The following is a 27,283-nucleotide window of genomic DNA, read 5'->3' on the forward strand; positions in this document are numbered from 1 at the left end:
CAAATGACTTGGCTACAAATGTCCTATCAGTTCTGGACATCAAGGGCTGGTTTATTTTTTTCTCAGTGTGGATCAGGAAGTTTCTGGAATTGCTTCAGTGCAATTTTATACACACCCCAAAGCAACTTCCATTTTCAAAGATAAAAATAATTGGCATAGGTAGACAGAACATTACAATTATATAAAAATCAATAAATAGAAAATAAAACTTTGTAATAGATGAGTCGATTAGTTAGAAACCAAATATATACTGCCCAACTTAGAACTTATTTAAACCATGTGTTTCTCAGTTTGCAATCAAATTCCAAACCTTCTAAGTAGAATAAATCTACTATAAAGGGAGGGAAAGAGTCTTAGAACAACAACAAACCAAATTTACTTCTTGTTTCTAAGAAAAAAATTTGAAAGACTCACAGAGTTTTTTGGACAGCGAGTTATTCATATGAAACACAATTTTGATGAGCTAAGTGTAAATGAATCAGAGACATATGGATTACATTTCTTTTAAACATAGGTTTACAAATTAAGGGGAAAATGTGGTTAGTGAAACTCTTTTTTTGGTTTTGCCCAAACCCTAAATGTTTAAGAAACAGCTTGAGATGTTCCATGAACCCAAATGTGGCAATGTGGAACCAACTCTGCTGTAAACTATTGTGCAAACTGACAGTTTTGATTTTTAAGCCAAGCATGGGACTTTGTAGAATCTTCTTTTCCAAAAAGCATCTATCTTACATAATTAGATGTTTCTATTACTTAAATTGAAGAGGACAGGACATGTATGTGTGTGTTTGTGATAACTAGGCTTTTGATTCCTCATCATTCAAACCAGGATTTATTTTTAAGTATCTTCAAGCTAATTATTGACCATTTGTCACTCCAAGGGCTTAATAGTTACTGTTCAGAGTTAACATATACATCTGTGAAGACTTGAGTTTCTTAAACTACTTTTTCACAAGTGAGTTATATTTAATGGCCTTGCATATGGATATAACATAGAGTTGCCATGCTACCACTTTGAACAGAAGAATAGTGAAGCCTAGACTCCAATTTTGAATGGAGACAGCTACATTTTCCAAGAGAATGCCCTTCGATACAAATGTAAAGTCACAGGCTATCCCTGAAATTATTTCTGTGCAACATGAATTTCATTGATCAATTAATCTTGTATAATAACCCAATCTCTTACATTTGAAACCCTAATAGCAAAATCATTTGCTACAGTATCTGTTTTGCTACATATCTGTTTTGCTTCAGTTCTTTCATCTGTAAAAATAAAAGATGTGGAACATTATAGGACCTCCCTCATACTCCTATTATAAGAATTAATCCTTTAATACTGTAAAATCTCAGCATGGTGCCTGGCACACAGTAGGTACACAATATGTGCTGGTAATGATGATGTTCATTGTGATAAATACTACTTATTCTTCTTTGTGCTTCATTGGTGGAAGAATAACAGAGAGTAAGGACAACAAACTTTTATGAGAAAATGTCTCAATTTAGATGCCTATGGAGGCTTGCCAAATGACAACAAAACACATGCTAATGTAAAGTGGCATCAAAGACTGTTTCTTCCTGGATATGCTAAAAAGCACAAGGGTCCTCAATGGTGTCCAAAGAAAGAGAAATGTGAAAGGTTTATAAAAATCAAAAAAAGTGCAGCCTCATTTTCATTCATTTCTCACAGTTATGTCACTGCCCTTTGCACCTGTTCCAGTGTAACTTAGCTGGGGTTCAGGCGGAGGTAGCAGAGTGCCAGAATCAGAGCCTCATGAAATGTGTGTGCTATCACTTTCTTGCTTTTTAATCAGAGCTGAAAATCTAGAAATTCAACCTTAGCATTTGTAATTCATTAGATTATTTGTACTGATGAGAATGATAAATGTGTATCCAGTAAGACAATTTTAGATAGCGTGTGTTTCTCTTCTGTTGCCTATGTTTTTAAGCTATCTACAACGATTAAAGGAGAGGAGGAAGGAACAGTTGGGAGGACTGGATGTTTTAAAACTATGATTTGTGGAAGAAACCAGTTGTGTCATTTTGTGGTACAGTCAGTTGCTTCCTTATACTTTATACATTAGGAAAGTACTCAAGGTCACTTGCAAAGTTATTTCTCACTATTCCTTATTCAAGATCAAATAAATCTATTTCTCACTATTTTTCCTCATATATTCTGGACTCCAAAATTATGCTGTTTGTAGTCCTTTACAAAAGACATATGTAGCCAGACATGGTGGAGCAGGCCTTTAATTCCAGCACTCTTGAAGCCCAAAGCAAGAAGATTATAAGTTTTAGCTCAGCCTGGGCAACTTAGCAACTTAGTGAGACCCTGTTTTAAAATAAAAATTTTAAAAAGGGCTGGACATGTAGCTCAGTGTAAAGACTCTATATCAATCCATAGTATCACAAAAAGTAATTGTTCTATTATATTTATACTTTTTTCATTAATTTCATAATTCAATTTCAACTAACAAATACAGTCAGGCCACACCTTTTGGTCTCTGGTCCATCCTCTACTGAGAATGGTAGACCTACCTATTGTCTATTAAGAATATACCTTTCCCAGTAAATTATCCTTAATCTTTCCAGGCTGAATTTAATTTTTCTCTCCATTAAACTTTCTCTCACTGGGTCTATATGTTTATTATAATGTCAATTAAATACAATGTGAGATTAAAAACATGATATTAAATTTTAAAAATTACTACAGTAAAAGACACGTTCCCTCAAAGTACTCCTCCTTACTTCAAACACATTTATCTCATTGTTCTTTCCACTTTCTGAAGCAGCTCTGGAAGTCTCCTTTTTTGAATTGCACTGTTGTGGCGGCTTTGATGTCTTGAATCAATTCATAATGTTTACCTTTCAGGGTTATTTTGACTATTGGGAAGAGCCAGAAGTTGCAGGGTGTAAGATCCAGTGAATAAGGTGGATGGAGACACACAGTAATGCTTTCTTTTGGCAAAAATTTCCATAAACATTAATTGATAAATGTACATAAATAAATATAGTGAATGTTTAAATGAAAAAAATTACAGTGAAAGACACATGCCAAAAACAGTGGGATAAGTATGTTTAGACAGGGAGTATTTTGAGGGGGGTTAATGACAATGTGTCTTTTACTGTAATAATTTAAAAATTATTAAGTATTTTAATGATTATTAGATTATTAAATAATATTTTTAAAAATTTAAACAGTCACATTTTTTGATCATTTGTATAGTACTTCTTGTTTTAAATTAATAAAATCTTCTCTGTTGCTTTTCAGAAAATATGTCTTCTAGTTTCTCAGTCTCTATCTTCCGGTCTTTCATTTTTTGTCTCCTTGAACATCACTTCTCCATACTGGTGCATATTCTGTGCCTTGGCCAATATATAAAGCTTATAGTACCCTTCATTTCTGACTATCTTAATACACACTTCTTTCAGTATAAAATTATTTGATTTTATTTTTCTGTTTTTACAATGCTAGGTATGAATCCAAGGACTCACATGCTAGACAAGAACATGAGCTACACCCCCATCCCTTATTTTTCTTTCTTCTTTGTACCTTAGCTCTATTAACCTGGAGATGTTTACCTTTGCACCTTTATTTCATTTGGCCAAAAAGTTTGAAGGCAAAGAATGAAACTGTTGCAGATGAGGCTGTGATTTTAGGAGGCAGGAAGGGTTTGGATCAGATGTATATGAATGAGTATGTCTGAGACTAGAGGGAAGAACAGATAAATATTGGAACAGAGTTAATGCTTAGGTAGTGTTTGAGACACTGGACAATACGAATAAGGTAAAAATGGAAAAATGTATCTTTAATTTTCTTTAAAAAACTCTTTCAATTTTGTGATTGCTTTTGGAACCAAATCTTAATATTGAAACACCAAGTTGACTTTTGAAATTGCTTTTAAAACTTGTTTTTCTTTAAAATCAATTTAGATTTGAGTTGATTAAAGTTTGGTCCACTATTTTTGCCCCTTGGGGCTGGAGAACCCCGTTGGTTTCTTTTGCTTGATTCAAATGCCCAGGCTGGTCATTCTAGACATTCCTGGGCTGGGAATGTCTAGTTAACCAAGCTGTTGCATATTCCAAGTGTCTGATAGACATAAATCAAGTTTTGTCCCCCCGATACACTTAATGTAGAGAGTTGGCTTCTCTTACAGGACCTTCTTGTTGCTAACATATAAGTAGGCACAGAAAAAAAGGGCACTAAATAGGAATAGAAATAAATGACCTCTCTTTGCTGGGCCACGAAGTATATGTGCTAGAAGTTAGAAGAAAGTTTTACCGCATCAACCAGCATCTGCTGCTGGAGAAGAAGTTGCTGTTTCTGTTCCATGATCTGCCTCTGTAGAGTCTGTTTCTTTCCCATCAATTGCTGATTCAACAGTGATTGCTGGGAGTTCATGTAACCACTTACAGTGTTTGGATTTGAGCAGGGGCTGGGACTTGGATTGGAGCCTGTGTTCTGGCCTACCACAGAGTGTTGATCCTAAAAAAGAGAAAGGAAGAGAAATCTACCATGAATTAAAAGGAAAAAAAATAGAATGAAGATCATAAGCTTAGATTCCAAATATTTTCATCGTAGTAAGGATCAAAAATGATTAATGGGTTGGAGATCAGAAAATTGCTTTTGAAATGTAGAAGGGATAATTACATATTGCAGCTACAAACGCAGGTAGAATAATGACATGAGGGCACTGGACAAGTTCCCATAGGACTCTGATGGCAGAATCTCCATATTCCAGAAAGTGTTTATGGAACCGCAAAGAAAACTATTATAAAAAAATGTAATACAGAGAACCTCTCAATTTCTCAGAAACAAACACATCATAGAGTTACAAGTCTTGTCCTTTTACACAAAGTTAGCATGTATTATTGCCAATCCTGCGATGAAATTGATGCTTCAATTCATGTATTTCAAGGCTAAATAACCATTTTAGATAGAGGCCATTTTGCTTTGCCTGACTTTCTGTGATAGGAAGGCAAGAAAGTCTGAATTTTTGTTGCACAAACACTCTTAAACTTGAAAAGAACATCACATCTCAGGACTTATTAATTTTTCTCCCTACTCAGTACTTTAAAAAAATCTCAGAATTATCCAGTAAAGAACATCCAGTCCATGGACAATGAGAAAGTATTACTTAGAAACTCTCAGTGTATATCAAATAATATTAAATATTGCTGAATTGCCATTCTAATTTGAGAATTCTACCAGTTTTTAGACATTGACAGATCAGTATCCCACAGGACAGAAAACTAAACTCAGTGATGTATTCTCATCAATTCCCAATGATATATTTAGGATTAAGCTGTATATTAGTGGGGTTACAAGAAATCTAGACAGCATGGTCCTTACTGTGGAGACTTTGTCACTTAAGAAGGGAGACATGTTTATGTGTATAAGTACAAGAAATTGTAATCAAATTTTATATTATTTAATATAAGCACAAGGTCAAAGATCCTTACCCTTTAATGACAATCATCTGGGAAGCAAATTATTATGCAGATGGCCTAGCTTTGCTCCAGAGATGCTGAGGCTACAAATTAAACTACCTGCTCAGGTGGCTCTGACGCTCACTTGTCCAGGGAATGCACTTTGAGAAACACTGAAGCAATAAAATCCAACTCTTACTTCCCAAGTGGATTGTGAGTTTACAAGAGACAAATGGATGCACATTGAAGCCATACACTTAAGTGACATAAATAGGACACATGTGTAAATAAATACTGAATAGTTTCTCTGGTGTGAGAAACTGACAGTGTAAATGATGATCAAAATGTATAACAGATAATATGAAATAGGAAGAAAAGGTCCAAAGGGAAAGGGGAAGGGGAAATTGGAGGGATAGGGGAAAGAAAAGAAAGGAAAGGAAAGCATATGAGAAAAGGAAAAAATGAAAACAAAATCTTTGTAAATAGGGAGGGATGGAGGGGTTGAAGGGAGAGCAGGGGAATGGGGAAAAAAATAAGAACCAAGACATATCATGTAAAGGTACAAATTCCTAATGATGAATGTCATCATATTGTATACCTAAAATGTACCAATAAACTTAATGAATTAAATAAAGAAAAGAAAAAGCAACTCTCATGATGTCTGATGAGCAGAAGTGCTCATAAAAAGTACACCAGTTTTGAAAATTCTCTTTCCCTTTATCCCATTTTCTTTAGTTATCTAATGAGATTTTTTTCTAAGTCACCATTTCAAAGCCTGGAGATGCAGGAAATTTGGTTTAGTAATTCTGGAGGCTACAGAGCCCATTAGCTGCCTTAAAAGCAAAGAGATACAAAATAATCCTGAGGATGACCACCCACTGAGGCTTATTATAGACTACTCACTGTGCTCAGTGCTTAAAGTGATATATCTCATTCATTCCTCCTAACAAAATAAAGAAGAATTTGTAGTATTTTCTAATTTAGCAAGATGAGAAACCTGAGCTGAGAGAGATAACATAGCTACAAGAAGTCCTGGAGGATTTAAAGACATCTCTGACTACCAAAATCTGCTTCTCAATCACCATATTACACTGTCTCTCACCTGAGACAGGACACCAGGAGAAGGAAGATTTTGTTTTGTATTTCAAGGTTGTTCCAACCTATCTCTTCATGCAGCACTCACCGCAGGGCTGAATATCCTTAGGTCAAGCAAGTAGAAAGGAGTGTGCTGGGGAGGACAGAAGAGTAGGGACAGGATAGTGAGAGTCTCCTCTCTAGTTTATTCATCTCTGGGAAGATGCTCTTGGCAGTTTAAGGAACTGTCATCTAATAACATTTATACTTCCACGACCAGTCAGTTCTTTCAATTTTAAATTAATTATAACCACTGGAATAGATTTCACCCCATGTCTCCTACAAACCACGAGGAATATGGATTTGGAGACATGCCCTTTGAGAATCACTAGTAGAGTGGTAGTAGAAGAAAATCTGTAAGTTGAGTGTCTTGGAGAGCAAGTGGAGGAGGAAATACAGGGAGGATTGAGGTTTTTGGTCCACTTAGAGTAAGAAAAGGGAAGTAGAGTTTGTGACATGTAGGAAGAAGCAGTCCCAGAGCAATGTAAAGACAATTGGAAATGGTCATGGAAGAGATTCAGGTGAGAGAGAAAATACTGGAAGGAATGGTTGGCTCTCCACTCTTTATTTCAACCAGAATAGAAATAATCTGTTCTATGTAATTCAGAGTTTTACGTTAGATTTTGAAAAGAGGACTTTATGTTTTAAAAAATGGCTGACAAGCATAGGTAGAAAAATTCAAAAGACTCTTCAGACTTTTCACACAGGGGAATAGAGTAGACATAAGTATGAGCTCTGGAGACTGGCCCACTTTTGTTTATGTTCCTGTTCTGGCACTTATTAGTTGTGTAATACAGTAGAAGTTAATTCACCTCCATGAACTTCAATTTTTTAAATCTGTAAATTGGGAATGATAAGAATAGTGACTTTATGGGGTTCCTGGAGGAAATAAAGGAGATAAAGTAATGCTTAGCAAATGTTAAGTAACAAATGACAGCTGCTCATAATTGTTAATGCTATTTCAACATATAGAAGCAATAGTCTATTTCTATTTCTTTCCTTGTGAAGAAAAGATGACAGGTCTTACAGATTACTAAAAGCCGTACTATGTCAATTCTATCAATAATGTAGAGGTCTCAGTTTATCTGCAGAGTTTGAGGTACCCATGGAGTTAGGGAATTACCTTCATTCTCCTACTTGGAGATGCCAGAAAATGGGCTGTCATTTAGTGTGTGCTTCTTTTACATGGGTTAAGGAACACCTCAGGACTCTAATATTTTGTTCTCTGCTATGTTGATTGCTTTTAAGCATCCAAGTACTTATCAATACAGTAACCAATACACATTTACCAAGTATTATGCTGTTGCTTCCTCTATGTAAAATGAAGGTAATTTTATTTATGACACAAAATTACAACAGATAAAACTTAGCATAGTGCCAGGGACGTATAACCTAACACATGACCTTACAATAGAATTCTCCTCACATGCTTTAGTATTAACTACTAGTATTTTTATTATTGACTTCTTTTTGTATTTTTTTTAATATTACAGGAATATTTTAGATACAATTTTCCTCATGAAGAAGCTCACACTATAGGTGTACCTGGAGTGTCCTTAGTCCTTGTATGTCTTAAACACAGGTTGACCCTTATGCTCTCTAGCTGGCAATAATTTTCACTACTTATTTTATTATAACCACTCCTTTTCTTCATTTCTATTATTTATCTACCCTATGTAGGCATTTGAGTTTGAGATCTCCAGTTTACAGGTTATCTGGGAAGATAAGATATACACACACTATACACCATAGACACACACAGTTATGACAGTAAAAACAAAGCAGAATAATTTTAATTATGTTATGACACCTACTTGTATCTTAGTATGAAAACCCAGTTCACCCATCAATCCATTAATGCATTTGACAGATTTGCTGAATGCTTTGTATGTGCTAGGCAGTTTTCTATTTTCTAGAAACTAAAAAAGGAATCTGAAATCGGGGAAAAAATAAGAGAAAAGACATAGACAGAGTGTTCAATATTGGTAGAATTGGTGAACTACAAAATGATTTCCAGAAAAATCTGGAATACCACTCTCTCTAAGATTTATAAAAGATCTGCATGCCAAGAAAATATAGCTATGTCTTTTTCCCTCTCTAATCAAACAGATGGACTGTGCTAAATTTAGTTTCGTTCCTTCAAAATATCAAAAGCTATTCTAGGACCCTTTTCCCTAGAGTCCTAAGGGTTGTCCAAATTTGAAGCTAATTCTGGGGTGAAGGAAGGTTCCTTGGTATAGAGGAAAAAATAAGAGATAAGCTCTCTTTTGGAATTTTATAGACTTTTTAACTGTGTAGCTTCTAGCCCATGGGTCTTACCATGCACTCTGCTATATGCATTCTTTTAGTTCATGATTGAAATGCTATTTAGCTGCTGTCACATTCTTTTGCTCTTATGTTAGCTGTGAAACACAAAACATCTTCTTCACAGACTTGCCAAGATGTTGTGCAAACTTTAGTATATAAAATATTTTGAAAGAAAAATATGCTCCAATGCATTCACTCTGATTTCCACATTCAGGTTCCTTCTTTGCTTCAAACTCAGTGATGTAGAACTTGTCATCATAGAACTTACCTGTTTGCCTTCCAACACATATTTTCTCCTGAAGGGCATATGAAGGTCATAGTAAAAATGGTACATTATTATCCTGTAGGTGACAACATGCATATGACTATGAATTACTTAAACTATTCTATTATTTCTACTGATGTATTCTTTACGTGATAGAAAACACAGTTTTCCAGAGAAATTGAGTTAAGCATTAATTTGGCGGCAAGTAACAGCCATATAACTGACATAAATCATTAACTTATCTTTCCTTATACTGATTTTTTTCTGATTTCACCTATAAAATTACATTATTTGATCTTAACTCACAAAATAGGTTTCTGACCTTATCATCTTGGAATTTAATATTAATTTACATTTAATGTACACACAGTTTTTCAAATGCTTGTGCATGTGTGTGAGTGTATGTGGATTTGAGACTTAAGTCTTTTTGTAGTGTTAATTAAGTCACTAAGATAAAGCAATGCATCAGTGTTTAAAATTTCTTGATTCTTATTTTTATTCAGCACAGGACTGCAATACTAATGAGAGCATATCTGTATTCTTTTAATAAATTCCACCAATAACCAATCTTAGTATTATTATCTTCATTCTATTCTTATTCATTCAAAAAATAATTGTTGAGCATCCACTATGGATCATGAATTCTTCTAGGCTTGAGGACAAAGCAGTAAAAAAGAATCAAAATGACTTTTCACAAACCTAAAACAAGCAAAATTTTTAAGAGTTTTAGAATCAGAATCTCTTAATTGGATATATCTTTTTCCAAAATATCACCCCAATCAATCAAAAAGGGCTTGAAGTTGTAGGTTCAGCATTTCTTCGGCTGCACACAAGTGCTACTCCAAGGGACCTTTTAAGTATTCTCTTTCTTTAACACAGTGGCATTTCACTGCTCTGTGCCAAACCACTGTTAGTATTCAGTAATTCCATTTCTGTTCTTTCATTCTAAGAAAGTTTTAAGATTATTTCAAATCAATAGTGAAGATCTTATAATAAATTCATATGCATATTTAAAAAATTCTCCATCCTTTCTGTCATTTAAGAAGAGGCTGGATGTTTTCAATGGAGTTGCTAAACTCTAAAGAATTTTAGATTCAAGCTACATATAGACACTAAACTGTCTATATAGCAAAGTTTCCATCCATCTATTCATCCATTCATCCATCCATTTATCCATTTTTATCTTTCTCTCTCTCATATCTAGTCTAAATTCTAAAACATTAGACCCTTTTATTATATTCCTAAAAAAAGTCATTAAACCTCCACTTATATTACAGAAAATAATACAGGTGTAATATTTGAAATGCTTTTCAAAAATTTTAGGCTGCTATTTAAAAATTTTTTTTCCTAGACTGTTATTTTTAACAGCATCTGAATGAAGAAAATGCTAGTATAGATCTTTGGATATGATGGATTCTATTCATTCACTTATTTTTGAAAAACAGATACGACTTGAGCATAACTTATGTGCCAAGCATTTCAGTAGATGCTAGGGAACCAAGATGATTTGTACACAGATATTTCTGACAAGGCTTTCATCTCCCAGAATAGGAGATAGTTGCACTCTGGACTGTGGGCAGTCAATCCTAGACCACAGCAAACAATCAAAATTCCATGCCTTTGGAAAATTCTGTTGCTTATCTACATTTTAAAGTTTTATATCTGTAATGATCAATTTATTTCCTAAAATGGTCTTAAAGATATTAGGAAACCACTTGGTAAACCATCCATAAATCCCAAAACTTTTAGCTGGAGACAGAACATGTTCACAAGTGATGGTGTGGGCATGGTTGGTTTATGTGTTTTATTTTTCAATTTTTATAAGTGGGGTGCATGGGTTATTTATTTATTTATTTATTTATTTTGAGGCAGGATCTTGTTATGTAGTTCAGGCTGGTCTTGAACTCCATATGTAGCCCAGGCTGGCCTTGAACTCACAGTGATCCTCCTGCCTCAGTATGTTTTAATGTTTGAAAAATCTGGCAAAAAATTATCTCCCAAGTTTGTTACTTCACTGGTTTAACATCTTGTCCATGGATCACCAGCAGATGCATTAAACCAACAAGGTTGCAAACTATGTCTATAAACCTGTTAGAAAATCAAGCGAACATTTGAATTCTTTTAAATGTCACAATTTTTCCTCAGAAGGCAACTTACTTGTCTCCATGATATTAGCTGTTTCTGTCAAAGGCAACTTGAAGAACTTTTGGAAAAATGATGAAATTTACAAATTCGAACAAATCTCATTTTCTTAGCCCTACCAGCTAGTTCAGCTGATTTACAATTTGTACTGTAGAAATTTAAAGAAAGCATTACGAAGAGAATCTTGTAAATCTCAGGGACAAACAGTAGAAGAGACTAGGCTCTTGGATCTTACTTTGAGAAAGTGTCTCTGTCAATCGTGGTCAATATATGAGGGATCTTTTAAAAAACATCTTAACTAATAAAAATGCTGGAGTTACCTCTCTCTTTCATTTTAATGCAATCCAAGGACTCTGCCTGACATGACTGATTTTAGCAAATGATAGAAGAGGTCTGGTTCAACTGTGTCCTAAGGCAGCCAACAAAAATGTCCCTGGTTCCACGGAAATATATTGAAGTATTAAGACTCATTGAATTTACTCTGTTTTACTGTTTAAGTAGTTTTGTGCGGTGAACAGTGATACAGTAACTTTCACAAAAGGGGTCAAAGTTATTATTGTGTAGGTATTGTTCTTTCACTATTAAAAAAATTCTTAAAAAAACTGTATCACTCTATGTCTCTTCATAAAATGGTTCTTTAGTTCTGTTATTTAGAAGGGAGTTTTAAATGATTTCTTCTCTCATAAAAATGAAGTAATGTAAGTTACTTGAGATCCATTAGAGTATTTTGGTGTGGGATGACCGCCCTTTCTTTTTCTTGGCTTCCAGAGCTAGGCAACTGCAATTTGCAAAACAAATTCAAGATAAAGTACCCAGCCGGGCAAGTATGTACAGTAGATCTCACAAAGTGGTTTTCTATTCAATCAATCTTTCTCTCCTCTCCCTTTTCTTTCTTTCTCTCTTTTTCTTTTCTTCTGTCTCAGTGAACTAACTGCTGAACTGTTCCTCCAGGGTATTTATCTTCCAAGCTGTCTGCTGATAAAGCCATTCATTTATCTCTCTGCCTGAGAAACAAGTTGCCCTGTTTTGGGTTCCCTCCAAGCTGACAGGCCTACTCACTTCAAGTTATTTATTTAGGGCATGGATACTGAGATAGTTGTGGGTGACTAAAATAATCCAACAATCCTTGTTTGACACAACAACGACAGCAACAATGAGGAAAACAAAGCAGTTTATCAGGAAATCATCCAGAAAGTAGCTTGTAAACAGAAGGACTAAGAGAATAGAACTCTCCTGTCCTCAGGTCATCAGGTCTTTCAGTCTTCTATTTCAAGGGGCAGCAGACAATGGTATGGGCAAATCCTGCCTGTCACCTTCTTTGGTAAATAAAATTTTAATTGGAACACAGTCAAACACATTCATTTACATATTGTCTATGGCTGCTGTTATGCTACAATAACAGACTGGAATACTGTGCATAGACCTTTTGGCTCACAAAACCTGAAATGTTAGCTGTTTGACCTTTTACAAGAAAAATTTGTTGACCTTTGCTCTATTTAGCTATACTGGCCAAATAATGCTACTTTGGTCTTTCACATTCAGTTGGAAAAATATCTTAGAGAAAGTATCCAGTGATTCTTGGAAGTAATTGGCAAATTGGGAATAAGAAATATTTATCAGGAGGTCTGTTCACAATAGACCTCCTCACCAGCCGTATAACAAATAATGGGAACTGAAGAGCTACGTTCAGATCCTTTATCCAACTTCATCTTGTAGATGAAGGGATTGCCCCAAAAGGTGAAGGAATTGACTTGTACAAGGTCGCACACAATTCTGGGAAAATATAGTAAGGAGAAATAAACAGAAAAAAATCTATTGGCCTGAAAGAACGGTAGCTTGTCTAATAAATCAGGCTCTTTGAGAGTGAAGAGTATGACAATATATTGAAAAGGGGAGTTTGAAAACATTGAAGAATAATGTATTTGATTTAGTATTATTATTTGTCCTTTATGATTACGAGAATAAGCTGCTTTTTCCTTCTATTTAAAAGGGCATTTTGTATTTACTTGCTCAGCAGGGAAATCTTGATCATATATCTATAATTTGTTTGCTTCAAATGATTAGAATGAGTTTTGTGGTTACTATAAAGTTCACCCTTCAGATGTTACCTAATTTTCAAGTCATCAGGACACTGTGTTTATTCTTAGCCTCTGGGGCGGACACTTAATTTTGGGTTGGCACAGAGACCAGTTGCATGAGTTAGGAAGCACTATTGGGGTGGGAATGTGGCCAGAAACAAAATGTCAGTGGGTCAGGGGGGAGTGGGAAGAGTCAGGGGAAAAAATGAGGAATTTTTCTTAAAAGGGAAATTCTTCAAGTTTAGGAGGGCTCTTTGTGACAGACCTGAAATTTCTGTTTTGTAAGTTGGCTTTTAGCTTTCTGTCACTTTAGCATTTTTTTTTTTTTTTTTTTTTTGGTACCGGGGATCGAACTTGGGACCTTGTGCTTGGGAGGCAGGCGCCAGAACCACTGAGCTAAATCTCTGGCCCAGTTGAGCATTGTTTTCAAATTTTTCCTTGATCTTGGTGACTTTTGAGGATTTCACAAAGCTATGGACTCTGCCTCTCCTCTCATTCCCATGTACACACATACAACTAACAGTTTTGTCTACAATTTCAGGGAATTTACAAGTTCTCTAAACATTTACAGACTGTTTATAAACCTTAGATTGAGAACTCTGCCTCCTACTCATCAAAAGTTAGTGTTTATGAAGGTGATAAAATGATTATCCCCTTAGATATATCCTTTACATGCACTCTTAAAGCCACCTATGGGTTCTTATTACTTAGATGTCAAGTCTTAACTCCTGGAAATGGTGTCTAAAACCCTTTGAAATTTGAGGTCTGTACCTTTTTCCTCTCAACACACCTCTTTCACATTCTAAACCATAAGGACATGAAACTAACTTCCATTCTCCAAACTCTCAGATGTTTCGTGTATGTTCACATCCTCTCTGCCTGGCACATTCCTCCTCTACCCCAGGTCAATACTCATTCTGGGCTCCGTTCATGTCACCTTTTCAGGAAGTCTCTTTGACTTCCAAACATTGAGTTAGGCACATCTCTTCTGTGCTTCCATAACACCTGGTGCTGTTTCCTTTGGCCTTATTTGGGACAATTGCTTGTTTAAGTATATATCTCTCTCAGTGTATGTGATTGGAGGCTGAGACATGTTCACTGTGATATTCCCAGGGTACAATGGGCTGTCTAAATATGGTTTTTGAATAAAAACAATATATGAATGAATGAAGAAGCACTGTGAAGCAGAAAATAGGGACAGAACTTCCTGTTGTGAGGCATATAGGATGAAAATGATGGCTCTTTTAAAAAGCAACCAGAAAACCAAAGTAGAAGAGAAGACAGAAGTTGAACAATGTTGCAAAGTCCAGTATTTTATTTTATTTTTTATTATTTTTTTTTCCAGTATTTTATTTTAATGGGTTTACCACCTTAGAAGGGCCTTTGGAATAAAGGGAATTTTAGGAAAGAAGAGTTAATGGTCAAAGGTGATAGAGATCATGACAATAACAACAACTGAAGGAGTACAATTTCTACTAAAAGTTGTTTGGAAGCTATGATGCCAGGCCATACGTTGAAGGCTTGACATTGTTATGTCATCTAATTCTTAAAATAATTTTGTCTTATCATTATTCACATTTTAAGGGTGAATAGATAAAGCTTGAAAAATTTGTCTTTATTTTTTTAAACATATGTAACTTTAAAATGCAAAGTACCTTAGAGGTGACTGAGCTTAACAAAAAAAGGTAATAGGCAAGATATTAAAAAAACACAACATTTCATTGTAAGAGAAATTTGAGTCTGTAGCCAGCTATAATGAAAAGTGAGTACTAGGTTCAGATATACCTGAGTTTAAATTCCAACTCTGCTTTTCTTCAAGTTGTATAGGGATAGTACATCTGAGGTTAGTTTTTTTCTTTTGGTACCAGGGATCGAACTCAGGACCTTGCACTTTCAAGGCAGGTGGTGGAACCAGGGAGCTAAATGCCCCACCATGAGGTTAGTTTTTAAATAAAGTGCTTTGTATAGTGGTATCTGGCATGTAATAGGCTTAAAATAAATTTTTTTTTTTGGTGTTTTGAGACAAGGTCTCCTTTTGTAGTTCAGGCTGGCCCTGAACTCACTATGTAGCCCAGGGTGGCCTGGAACTTGTGGTGATCCTCCTGCCTCAGCCTCCCAAGTGCTGGGATAACAGGCATGTGCCACCATGCAAGGCTAAAATAAATATTTTTATGCTTCCTTAAGTTAATCTGATCATCACATATAGTATGTCATATATATAATACACACATATATGGCATATATTTATGGCAATGGAATAAATAATATACAATTTCTAATTTTCATATAGTGAGGGTAGGATGGAGTTATAATAATGCTAGCAATGAACCAATAAGCAATAATTATTCAAAGTTGTTTTCAGTCGCTTAACCATAATTGGATATTATCACTACTGCTTCTACCAATTAAAACAAGATTGGGAAATAGTGTTTGCAGGTAAGTTTGGTTTTTGTTGACTTTATTCCATGAATTGTATTTATATTAATCTCTTGTTTTCTTTTTGATTTATAATTTCTCTTTACAACAGTATTCATTTCAAATGGTTATATGTTAGTAAAAAGCAAAAGATTTATACAAACTGAAGAGAAACCAGAGTGTGATATACATAAAGAACCAGTTAATACCTTAACATTTTCTGTTCTTCTAGAAAGTTTGGAAGGTATTATGGTTTTAGATGGGATAAGTTATCAACATATTCAGTTCTCATTAAAATTGAAGGCAACTCAGTAAACAAGTAGTAATGGAGAGTGAAGATGGAATAAATGTTACCACAGTTCAAAAGAAGGAAAGCCTTTTTAGGGGTTAGGTCTTAAATTCAAAATATTGTCAAATTATACATGAAATGAATCTGGAATTTCAAAGAATTGATTTATAAAGATGGCTTCTTATACCTTGAAAGAACATAAGATGTTCTGTTTTGGAACAAAATTCCCAATATTTTTGACTTTAGAATTTCACCTCAATGAAAATTATATAGATTAATTCTAGTTTCTTATATTCTTATATAAGTTTCTAATAGATGAAAGACTAAATAATAATGCCTTCTTCATACAATTGCTATGTGGCTTAAGTAAAATCATGTAAGTGAAATAAGTGGTGTAATCTTTGGCTCAAAAGGGGTGTTTTCTAAGGTTTGAATAATGGTGTTTACTACAAAATTTATATTCCAACTTAATTATCATCATGGTTATATTAAAAGGTGGGGCCATTAAAATGTGAGTAAATTGTTACGAGTCCACTTTATGAAGAGGATTAGGTACTCTTAAAAAAGTTCTAGAAAGAGCGATTTTGGCCCCCTGTTGCTTTTATCTTTTGCTATGTGAAGATCTCACCATGAGAAGAAGCCATTGATGGAACAGGCCTCTCCAGAACCAGTGCTGACACCTTGATTGTGGACTTCCCAGGCTCCAGTACTATAAAAAGTAAATTTTCTCTTCCTTATAAATAGCCTAGTTTGCAGTATTTTATTACAGCAGCACAAAAGGGCTAAGTAGTTGAAAAATCACTTATTTTTAAGAATTATTCGCTCTCACAATTTTAACTTATTCTTTTTACCTTACACACAATGACATTCATCTAGGCATCTGTGATGCATGAACCATTTTAATTTTTCACTTTTCTTTTGGTAACAGGGATCGAACTCAGGACCTTGTGCTTGCAAGGCAGGCACAGTGCCACTGAGCCAAATTCCAGGGCCCTGTACTTTTCTTTTAAATCCCTCTAGGTCTTCTTTCCCAACTGTAAAATATGTATGTTAGATTATAACCTCCGAATTCCATTTGAGTACTAAAATAGTTGAAATTCCATTTTTATTTAATCAACTGAACAATAAAAACCATGGTAATGAAATAACTCAATTTTTCCCAGGCCTAAAATACAATCTAACAACATGACATGAAAAGATTTTGCATCTGTCATGAATGAGTAATCAACTGATCCAGTTGGAGGTGGAGGAAGGGAGATCAAACTGGTTCTCTTCTGATGTGATTGAGGTCAGTGAACTAAGGTTTGGAAAGGGAGTTGTTGAGAAAGTGTATTAGACTGAATCCTGGATGTGTTCATATAAATAAACATAAAAGGTACATGTAGGACCATATAACTTTGGTAATAACTTTTGACTTTTCTCAGTTGATTCCATAAAAAGCCTATATTATTTTCTGATTCTGTAAAAAAAAAAATCTATAAATTTTTTTAGAAATAATTTTTATGCTTTAAATTCTCCTTCTTCATTAAGATATATAAAATATATTAACCTATAAACTTTATAGTATAAAGTAGCCTATAAATTCTTACATATTTTCTTTATAAGACATTGAGTGAATGTCTTGGTTATTGCAGGTTTTCTAAGAGGCCTACAAATCTAAATGCACTAATGAAGTACAGTGACTTTGGTCAATATCTTCAAATCCATTCAGCTATTCTAATGTGACATGATTAGCTATTTTTAAATGTATTATTATAATGACCACAAAAGGACATTAGAAAAGAGCCATCTGTTCTCTGTTAAATGTAGCTCTGAAGTCTCACTTGGATTAGCAGAGCAAGCCACTAAATACTTCAGGGGGACTTCAAAAAAGCTGAATTTCCCCTAAAAATTGCAAAGAGATGAACTTCAAAAGGGTAGAGGTTTCACTTGGACCAATTCCCAGAAAATCAGGTTATTTACTAAATCTTAGTTATGCAAACTATCCAAACACATTTTGATCTGCATAGTACCAAAATAGTGTTTTAGAAAACTGATAACCTTAAATGAAAAGTCTACTGCAGAGAAAAATAAAGGTCAACTTTTTTTCTACCTATATTGATCTCAAATTTGCCCTCCAACTTCTGCCAGATCTGCTTTTACCCTGTGGCTAAAAGTCTTGAAGAGTACCTAGATTTCTATTAATTCTGTTGAATAAAATTATGGATATCTTTAATATATACACATAGTTTTTATCTCCCTATTTTCTGTTTAGAATTACAAAGTGGACTAAAGAGCCTAAATTATTTTTAGATATCAACCACTAAGCCATTTTTCATCTACAAGGATCTCTAGTGTATCTTTGCATTCACAAGTTGACTCTAATCTGCATTAACTCATATAGAGAATAATACAGAATAAGTCCCAGATAAGGCATTTTATATTATGTTGTCATTTTACTGAAAACTTTTGATATAGATGCTAGATTTTTGCTTTTAATTAGAACCTTCAACTTAAATTCAGCACATACAGATATACATGAACTTTTAACCTTTTATTTTTTTTTCAGCAATTTGGATAGGTTGATCATATTGGATTCTGTTACTTGTAACTGGAAACAGATCCTTAATTTGAACATAACTGTCCAGTGATTTTTAAATTTGGTAAACATTTGTGGCTTATGTTCCTAACTGCTGATCAGGAGAGAATGCATGAAGGGAGACTGATATATTGTGCAGTTACCAATGTTTACATTGTTTTGTGCTTTCCAGATCCATGTGGTAGTTTTTAAAAGGATATACATTTGGGACTGCAACAAATCTTTAGCAGCTGGCTGGATCCAAGTTACAGTTCATTTAGAGTCTATTTGAGCATTTCTGAATATTTAAATCAAAACCGTGATTATATTTGAGCCAATTGGATCTCCTTTAGAATTTTAATATATTGTTTTTCAGCTGTCCTAAGAAGAAACAAAACAAAACAAAAATTTAAAAAATTTATAGTTTCTCCATAAAGTTAACAGAACTTGGGCCAAGCACTTGAAATACCACACGAGTGAATATCACGGAAACTTAAAATCACTCCACTATTTACTTTGCATATGGATTACTGGCTTGAAACAAATCACTTAACTAAATAAGCAAAATAAACAAGTGTTGTTTTCCTATAAGCAAGATACAGTTTTATTATTTCATCCTAAAATGTGATTTCCTTTACAGAAATTCATCATATTTATCTAAATCTTCCTAGATATTCACTTCAGTTTGCTTCTTGTAGAAACACTCCGTGTTGACACTACCGAGGTTCTGCTATCATTTTTAAGTTTCTCTTTTTAAAGTATTAGATAAGTATTAGTATTCTGTTTTGGAAAGATGGTATATTAATAAATATTTTGATCATTAATTGAAGTGTTTTGAGCTCTTTGGAGACAAAATAATATTGTAGGTGTAATGTTATTGTGACAAGGCATATAGATCATAGGAAAAGGACAACTCAATTCCTTTTAAATAAATACATATCATCTTACTGAAGACACCCATTCCCATGTACAGTAGTCTTTTTGCACTCAAGTACTGCCACTTCTCTTTTACCTTTCAATTACATCTGAATATTTTCTCACACATTTTCTTTAGTTTAACCATTTCTCTGGCAGCTTGGTTCATGGTTTTCCTCCAGGTCATCAGTACACAATTCATCCCTACACTTTGCTTAGCTTTCAAGACCAACATGGTATTAATCTTCAAATTTCTTCTGGTTCTGCTCAAAAGTGGGTTGGTAACTGTTTTCATGGAAAAGGTGAAAATCTAGACAATTTAGCTTATTTTAGTAATTTAACTATATTTAATATTAATAAAAGTCAAACAGAAGCTATTTGTGTGTGATAAATAACTTTCAGTCAAATTAACATCAGCAGAACCAACTGGGATACTTACTAGTACACTGGTCTTAAGGGTTGAAAAAAACAACATGGACATTGATATGTATGGTCACTTCTCAGGCAAGGCAGGAGTATGGCAATTTACCAGTAAGCATGTACAACAGTAAAGGAAAGCTGTAAAGTTTCTATTTAAATGCAAATAATAATTCACAATGCAGTATACAGAGTGGTTTATTTTGACATGTTTCTCCCACCATAAGATTTTAGGCTAGCTATTTAGAAATATTGTCCAAGGACATCTGTCCAAGGACCAACCCTATGGAATGGTCAGGTACTCCTTAATATAAATATCTATGGTCAAGGTAAAAACTAACCAGGCATAACAAGGTTTACAAAGCTTGGGCTATTGAAAGATGTCCTCTAGAGGGTTACAGTTCAATGAACTGAATCAGGGACAATTGGTAGTTTTGGAGATGATCTACTCACACCAAATTGTAATACTTCTTAAATGACCAAACCAGTATCATTGTAAACCTCCTGATTTCTTTCTTAATTATATTGTACTGTTGTAACATCAACAGATAGATAACTGTGGCCAGAGAAAACTTATATTCTATGTCTTTAATTACAGTGGGTACACATTTAAACATAACAGTAAGACTATGAAAATTGAAGTGTTTATAGATTATACATTATGAATATTTTTCTAAGAAAAACTGGATTTTCTATTCAGGGATTTGAATGAAAAAGTTATTTTTTCTATTTGAGAGGTTTCAATGTAAATTTACTGGGAAATGTGGGAATTGGCCTTTTGCTAAGTTAGGCAGTATCACCTTTGATATAACAATTGGAACATTCATGGTTACTTGCAAACCAGTAGGGCACAGGATGCTGAGAGATGCCATATTTTGGCTGCTTGAGGTTCAACATTCCCTATTCTACTTCCCTGATTGCAATGTAGATCACCTAAAAGGAATGAGAAATAGGACAAAAGAATAGGGACACATACAATTTTGAGCCAAATAGTTAGGTAGAGATGTAAAACACAAGAAAAGTCGAAACATGGAGACATATAAAAAAAACTATAGGAAGTTTGATTTGACAGAGAGAGAGAGAGAGAGAGGGAGAGAAGGGGGGAGAATAAGATCAACTTTTGGCTAGGGTGTATAGTAGGAATGATCTAAGAATATCACCCAAAATTCTGTTAGTCTAGATTAGTAGTTTTACATAAAATATGTATATATATTATATATATACACATATATATTGGTATAAGGGATCAAACTCAGGACCTTGTGCTTGCAAGGCCACAGAGCTAAATACTCGGCCCCGTAAGTGTATATTTTAAAGTAATTTCATTATAATGATATGAAAATGTTTATAAGAATTTCAGAGTTTCATGTTTACTTCAGCCCAGAAGAAAAAAAAATTAAAAATACTGTTTTCTCCCTTAAAATGTTACATTTTCTCTTATTACAATAAAACAAACATTCAAAAATGGTAATGCAAAAGTCCAGAAGCCAACTAATCAATGTCAGAATAAGTGGATTTTGTTTTTCGTAGCCTTTAGGAAAATGCCAAAACACACTCTAGCCCCTCACATGATTTGGTGGTTAAGAACCAGATTTGAAAAACACAATTTAATATTTTATTTATAGAAGCCAAGATAAATGGTAACATAGCTTTACATTTTGCTTTCTAAATTTCTGTGGTTGCCAAAAAAAGGTATGTGGACATGTGTATATGTGCCTGTTGAGGGAGGGTCTTTATCCAATTATGTACTACCACAACTTCTACTTCTACCTACTTCTCTCATTATGAAACTTTAAAACATTGCTAAAGTTTTATATGCCACAATTCAGCCAAGCCAAACTCTTGCTTATCTGTTCTCCACTTTGGGACTAGGAGTTACTTTTGGTAAACAGAATCTCCAGAGCCTCTTCTCAATCCACCACTAGCAGGCACTGTGAGAACGTTTTCACTAAAGTTCATTTGACTTGGGCAAAAAGGGAACAGCGGCTTACATCAACTGAGGATCAGTGAACAAAATCTCATAGCAACAGACACCAAAACAGTCCCTCATTACAAGCCACGTCCAACAATCAGGTCTTTAAGGAGAACAAAGGTTGACAGTGATTAATCATTAAGCGGTTCCTTGTTCCTTGCTGCACGTGTTCTTAGCAGCCTCCTACAGAGGCAGTCTGACATATTTCCTGTCTCTGTGCTCTACTGCGCCATGTCTGAAGGGACACCCAGGCAGCCTTCGCACTATTTTAATTTCAAATGCTGCAAACATCCACAGAGTTTCTATGTGTACATGTCTTGACTTTTATTCTGAGCTTGGCAGACTCTGAATGGATATAGAGAGTGAGAACACAATAAGCTATTAACTTCACATCTGCTTACTAGATTATCTTCAGAGACAGTGTAAGAAATTGATTAAACACTGTTTTATATAATAAACCTTTGAAATCTGTTTATTTCCTTAAGCAGCACAAGTTGATATAATTTAATTGTGCAGTGGACATAAGATACCTTCACTTACTGTTTCTACATGAAAATGGCTTCTACGTTGACATAGCTTCTACGTTGAGACCTTTCAAATGCAGTAAAACATTTTTAGAAATTCTCTTTAAAATAATTCTTTTTCACAAGACAACAAAGCTGTAATGTGCTAACTTTATCATCTCATTTAATGGTCCCCTTTCTTGTGTGCTTTTAATTACGTGCCTAGGCACTGTTTATCTGTTTTAGCAGGTCATGCAATGGAATATGTATTCATTATAATGGGCTGACTTAGAGGCTCTTTTTTCTCACTTTCAACATATAAATATCACTTTTTTTTTTGGCACCAGAGATCGAACTCAGGACCTTGAGGTTGTGAGGCAGGAGGTGGTACCACTGAGCTAAATCCCTGGCCTTAAAATATCACTTTTGATGACCATGTTGCCTATGAACTACGAGATCAGATGAAGAGGAGATTGGTTATAAGACAGATTTCTGGGAGGTAAGGAACAAAGATTAATGAAAATAACAAAAATAAAAATGACCAAGGGAAGCCAATTATGTAACAACATTGTTTTTCCAATAATAAATATCACATTTAACAATAACAAAATGAGATTACCCTAAGGAGTCTTCACATCTATCAACTTTTCTTTTCAAACCAAACAGATTTAAATAATGTCAGTACTGCAGCAGCCTAAATAGTAGATTTTAAACTAGTACATTTACAATTTAAAAACTAAAGCAGGAAATTTAGTCACAAAGTATAAAATATGCACTCAGCCCTTAGAATAGAGCTGTAATTTCTTTAAACTGTTAATTTACTAAGGAAATGGAAATGACAATGACATTCTTCAAACAAAAAAACTACCTTATGATTGGTAACTAACCTCTTCACACAAATGCATGTGACAGGAATGACATAATGGTCACTGATTCTCCTTCAGATCAAAGTGACTGATAGAAAACCCCATTTATAAAATGAACACCTTTTAGCCAGAACCTTCTGGGGTCCACATTTAAAACCAATCTCAGTGAGCTTTGAACTGTGAAGGAAAACAGTGATGAACTGTAGAAGGAAAGCTTTCAGGATTTGAGATGTTTCAGAAGATAATCTTACAAACCTACTACTCTGATTATTTTGACTCAATTCAACTTATAATAATATACTCTAATTGATTCTATATATTTTGTAGTTGGGGTATATTGACTTCATCGTACACAAATATACTTTTTAAACAATATTGGCCTGTCCTAGTCTGCTTATCCTACCTTTTCTAATTAGAAGCTAAGCTTGTGACATTTGGTGGCTTGAGTCAAAGTCTTAGAGCAAAGACCTAAATCATAATTATAAATTGAGACTCTAAAACTATATATATATGGCATAGAATCATTAAAACAATTTGCGAATCATAGAATATACAAATCTCAAATAAATTTAAGTACTTGTTCATTTGGGTAATTAATCCATGAACACCAAAGTAACTATGATGTGTTGGGGACTTAACCTCACATCAGCCACTGTGATGGATGCTTTATGAGCTATCACATTTCATACTACAATGAAAGTTTATGAGAAGCCCTGTTCATATCCCAATTTTACAGATGAGAGAACTGACATTTAGGGAGGTTAAATAATTCACCTAGTTTATAAGCAATAGAGCCAAAATTCTAACTCAGGTATTCTGACTCTAGAGCTCTGGTATAATGACATAAAAGAAATAATACAGGAGTAACCCAGCCAGAGTCCTTGTTATAAATAGTGAATCTATACTATAGGCACATAATCTGCAAAGATGAAGCAACATACTTTCCTACACAAAAATGCAATTTGGTAATATAAGGGCCTGTATTTGACATAGTAATATGACATTGGGTAAATTGCTTTATTTTTTGAACTCCATTTTCCCCATGATAAAAGTGGTAAGATATTAATTTCCAGGATAGTATTGAATTTCTATTGAGATAATATCTGTAAGAGAAAAAAGCACTATGTAAACACTGTACTCTAATTGTTTGTTCATTGTGGTTCAATGTGAAAAATAAAAGCATGAAGAAGCTTCATGTTTCCTACTGGGCTAATCCAATAAATGTGGAAGAGAAAACAACAATAAAATGAAAAAGCTAAGAGGGCAAACAAAAAGTCAATTCATGGAGACATATTAGTGATGACCTGTGAATGCCCAAATAATTAGAAGATCCTTTATATCACAGAAAGACAAAAACAATAGTGACCTAATATATTAAGTGAAAAATCTGCAGGCACTATGGCCTTGTTGTTAAGAATGTGGACTTTGCACTAAAATGTGGGTTTAAGTGCTGGACAATTTATTCAAGTCGCAAGGTCTCTGACTTTCTCATTAGTGAAATGGATATCATGAATGGAGGAATTAAAGGAGAAAATGCAAATAAAATGTTTCATATTGACAAGGCTTGGTTAATAAAGTCGCTATTGATATTGTTGTTTTTCTTGTTATTTAATTTATCAGATCAATATAGTTTACAGAAAAGAATATGACTTCAGGAGAGGTATGTGACAGAGATCATACATTTGTGGCTCCCAGACTTTTGACACTTTTTTAACCTCTAGAGAATGAACATAAAAAGATGTTTGAGGTTGTCTTTAAGTACGCCATCAGGTTGATTCTTTTGCTCAGACCTTAATCTTTATTTAAACTGATTAGCTTCAATGGTGGACTCATCTGTACTTGAGATTGAGTCTCTGTGTCTGTGTGGTTAGGTAAAGACCCTTTGATTTAATGAAATGCAGTGCAACTTACTATGGGAATCTGGACCTGCCTTCTGACTGATTACCAAGGACAATGTCTGTATGCATGTGGGGGCAGGTGGGTGGGTAGCTCATGTGGAGGTGAGAAACAGAGAACAGAAAAGCAAGAAAAGACATTTCTCCTATAGGATTTTGTAGATAATTGTAATAATCTTAACTTTTAATTTGGATAATAAAGAAGGCCATTAGAGGATTTTAAACAGAGGTATAGCATGATCTGATTTGTATTTTAGAGATCACTGTCTGTTATGTGGTGAATAGTTTGTAGGGGGAAAAAGACCAGTAAGAAAGGCTACAGTGTAACTTAGAGAAAGCTGGCCATGTTTTGGATCAGAGTGGTAGCAGTGAGATGTGAGGATTTCACACGAACTCAGGAGGCAGAGCCAATAAAGTTATCCAATGGACTGAACACAGGGTGAAAGAAAAAGAAGCACATTGAGGGCAACTGTAAGATTTTTCGACTGACCAGGGGGACATACAGTCATCGTTTCTGAGGTGGGGAAGACGGAGACAGTTTTGCTTTGCTTTTGTTTTGGGGGCAAGGTGTGGTGGGTGAGGTTGGGCATTGAGAATTTAACACAGGACATATCAAGGCTACAATGCTTATTGCACATCCAAGTGATGTCAGGTAGGCAACTTGATATATGAGCAGAGTTCAGGAGAGAGATCCAGGCTAAAAATACAAATATGAGAGTTGTCAGCATAGAGAAAGTATTTAAAGCTATGATTTGACTAATGTCACTTACAAAGTGAAAAGAAATGATGAAAAGAAGAGACCCGAAGACGAACACCTGGACTCTCCATTGTTTAAAAGTCTGGCAGCTAAAAAAAAAAAAACAGACCAGTACAGGATAGTGAAAAGAGCAGTGCTTTGACAACAATGGGGGAAAGTGTGCCAAGAAGAGAGTGAGTGATTAATCCATTCAATGAGGCTAAGTTAAGTAAGATGAGAATTGAGAACTGATCATTGGAATTGACAATGTGCATATCACTGAAAGTTTTAAACAGCTATTTCACTGGAAATCTAGCCAGATAAACATGATTGAAATGGACTTGAGATAAAACAAGAAGAGAAGTGTGTAAGGGGTAGAATTTTTGGATAACTTTTTAAAGGAGTGTTGCTGAAAAGAAAAGCAGAAAATAGAGGTAGCAAAAACTGTGGAGATACTTTTGTCTTTTAAGATGGGAGGCATATTTGTGTGTTTATGAGAATTATTTCATGGAAACACAGCGAATGCGTTGCTAATGTTAACTATTACCCTTACTTTATCTGCTTTATAGTATATATAATTTAGTTTATTTGGCTTTACTTATACATAAGAGGTATGATAGAAATATACAATGAATGTTTAAATTTTTAAAAACATTTATTACAGTAAAAGACACATTGCTATTAATCCCCCTCAGAATTCTCCCCTTAGCTTCAAACACAATTATCTCATCATTCTTTCCACTTTCTGAAGCAGTGCTGGAAGTTTTCTTTTGTGAGTGTCTTTACAAGGTGCCATGAAAAATATGATGAATATTACTTCCAAATGCCATCCAATGGAAAGGCAGGCTTGTAAAAAAAAATGGGGTGTGTTCTAATCCACCTTATTCACAGGATCTGGGACCCTGCGAATTCTGGCTCTTACCCCAAATAAAAACGTAAATATTTTGAGTCAAATTAGGATGTCAAGACAGCCACGACAGTGCAAACAAAGACACCAGGAGAGTAGACTTCCAGAATTGCTTCAGAAAGTAGCAAAAACAATGGGATACATGTGTTTGAAATGAGAGTTTTTGGAGATGGACTAATGGCAATGTGTATTTTATTATAATAAATTTTTAAGCAAATATTCACTGTATTTTAAAATCAGCCTCATATTTGCTTATATACCAAATAATATTACTAACAAGTATGGTTGTTGAAGTTATAATAGCACCAATGAGAGTTTCCAGCTATCTGACCATAGCAATAATTTTGAATATATCATAGGGTTTAGTCTCTTAATACCCTGCAACAGGGAGCTATTGGCTTCAGTTTGAGGTATTCTGTAGGCTTGGTGAATGTGCTCCAAAAATCACAGGCAAGTTT

At 34.4% G+C, this 27,283-nt stretch overlaps 1 protein-coding gene across 3 annotated transcripts in view; it reads right to left on the bottom strand.

Moving 5' to 3' along the window:
- Maml2 (mastermind like transcriptional coactivator 2) overlaps window positions 1–27,283 on the bottom strand; it is a 356,733-nt gene that overhangs the window by 10,813 nt on the left and 318,637 nt on the right. For 2 of the 3 annotated variants that reach the window (XM_004838078.3, XM_087212111.1), the window contains exon 3: window positions 4,280–4,483. In XM_004838078.3, the coding sequence (XP_004838135.1) occupies window positions 4,280–4,483 (204 nt within the window). The remainder of the gene's footprint in view (window positions 1–4,279; window positions 4,484–27,283) is intronic. The other variant, XM_004838079.3, reaches the window with a different exon arrangement.

The sequence above is a fragment of the Heterocephalus glaber genome, unplaced genomic scaffold (genome assembly GCF_053883595.1).
Source record: "Heterocephalus glaber isolate CG9 unplaced genomic scaffold, H.glaber_assembly_v1.0 deba00001429, whole genome shotgun sequence".
Classification (NCBI taxonomy): Eukaryota; Metazoa; Chordata; class Mammalia; order Rodentia; family Bathyergidae; genus Heterocephalus; species Heterocephalus glaber.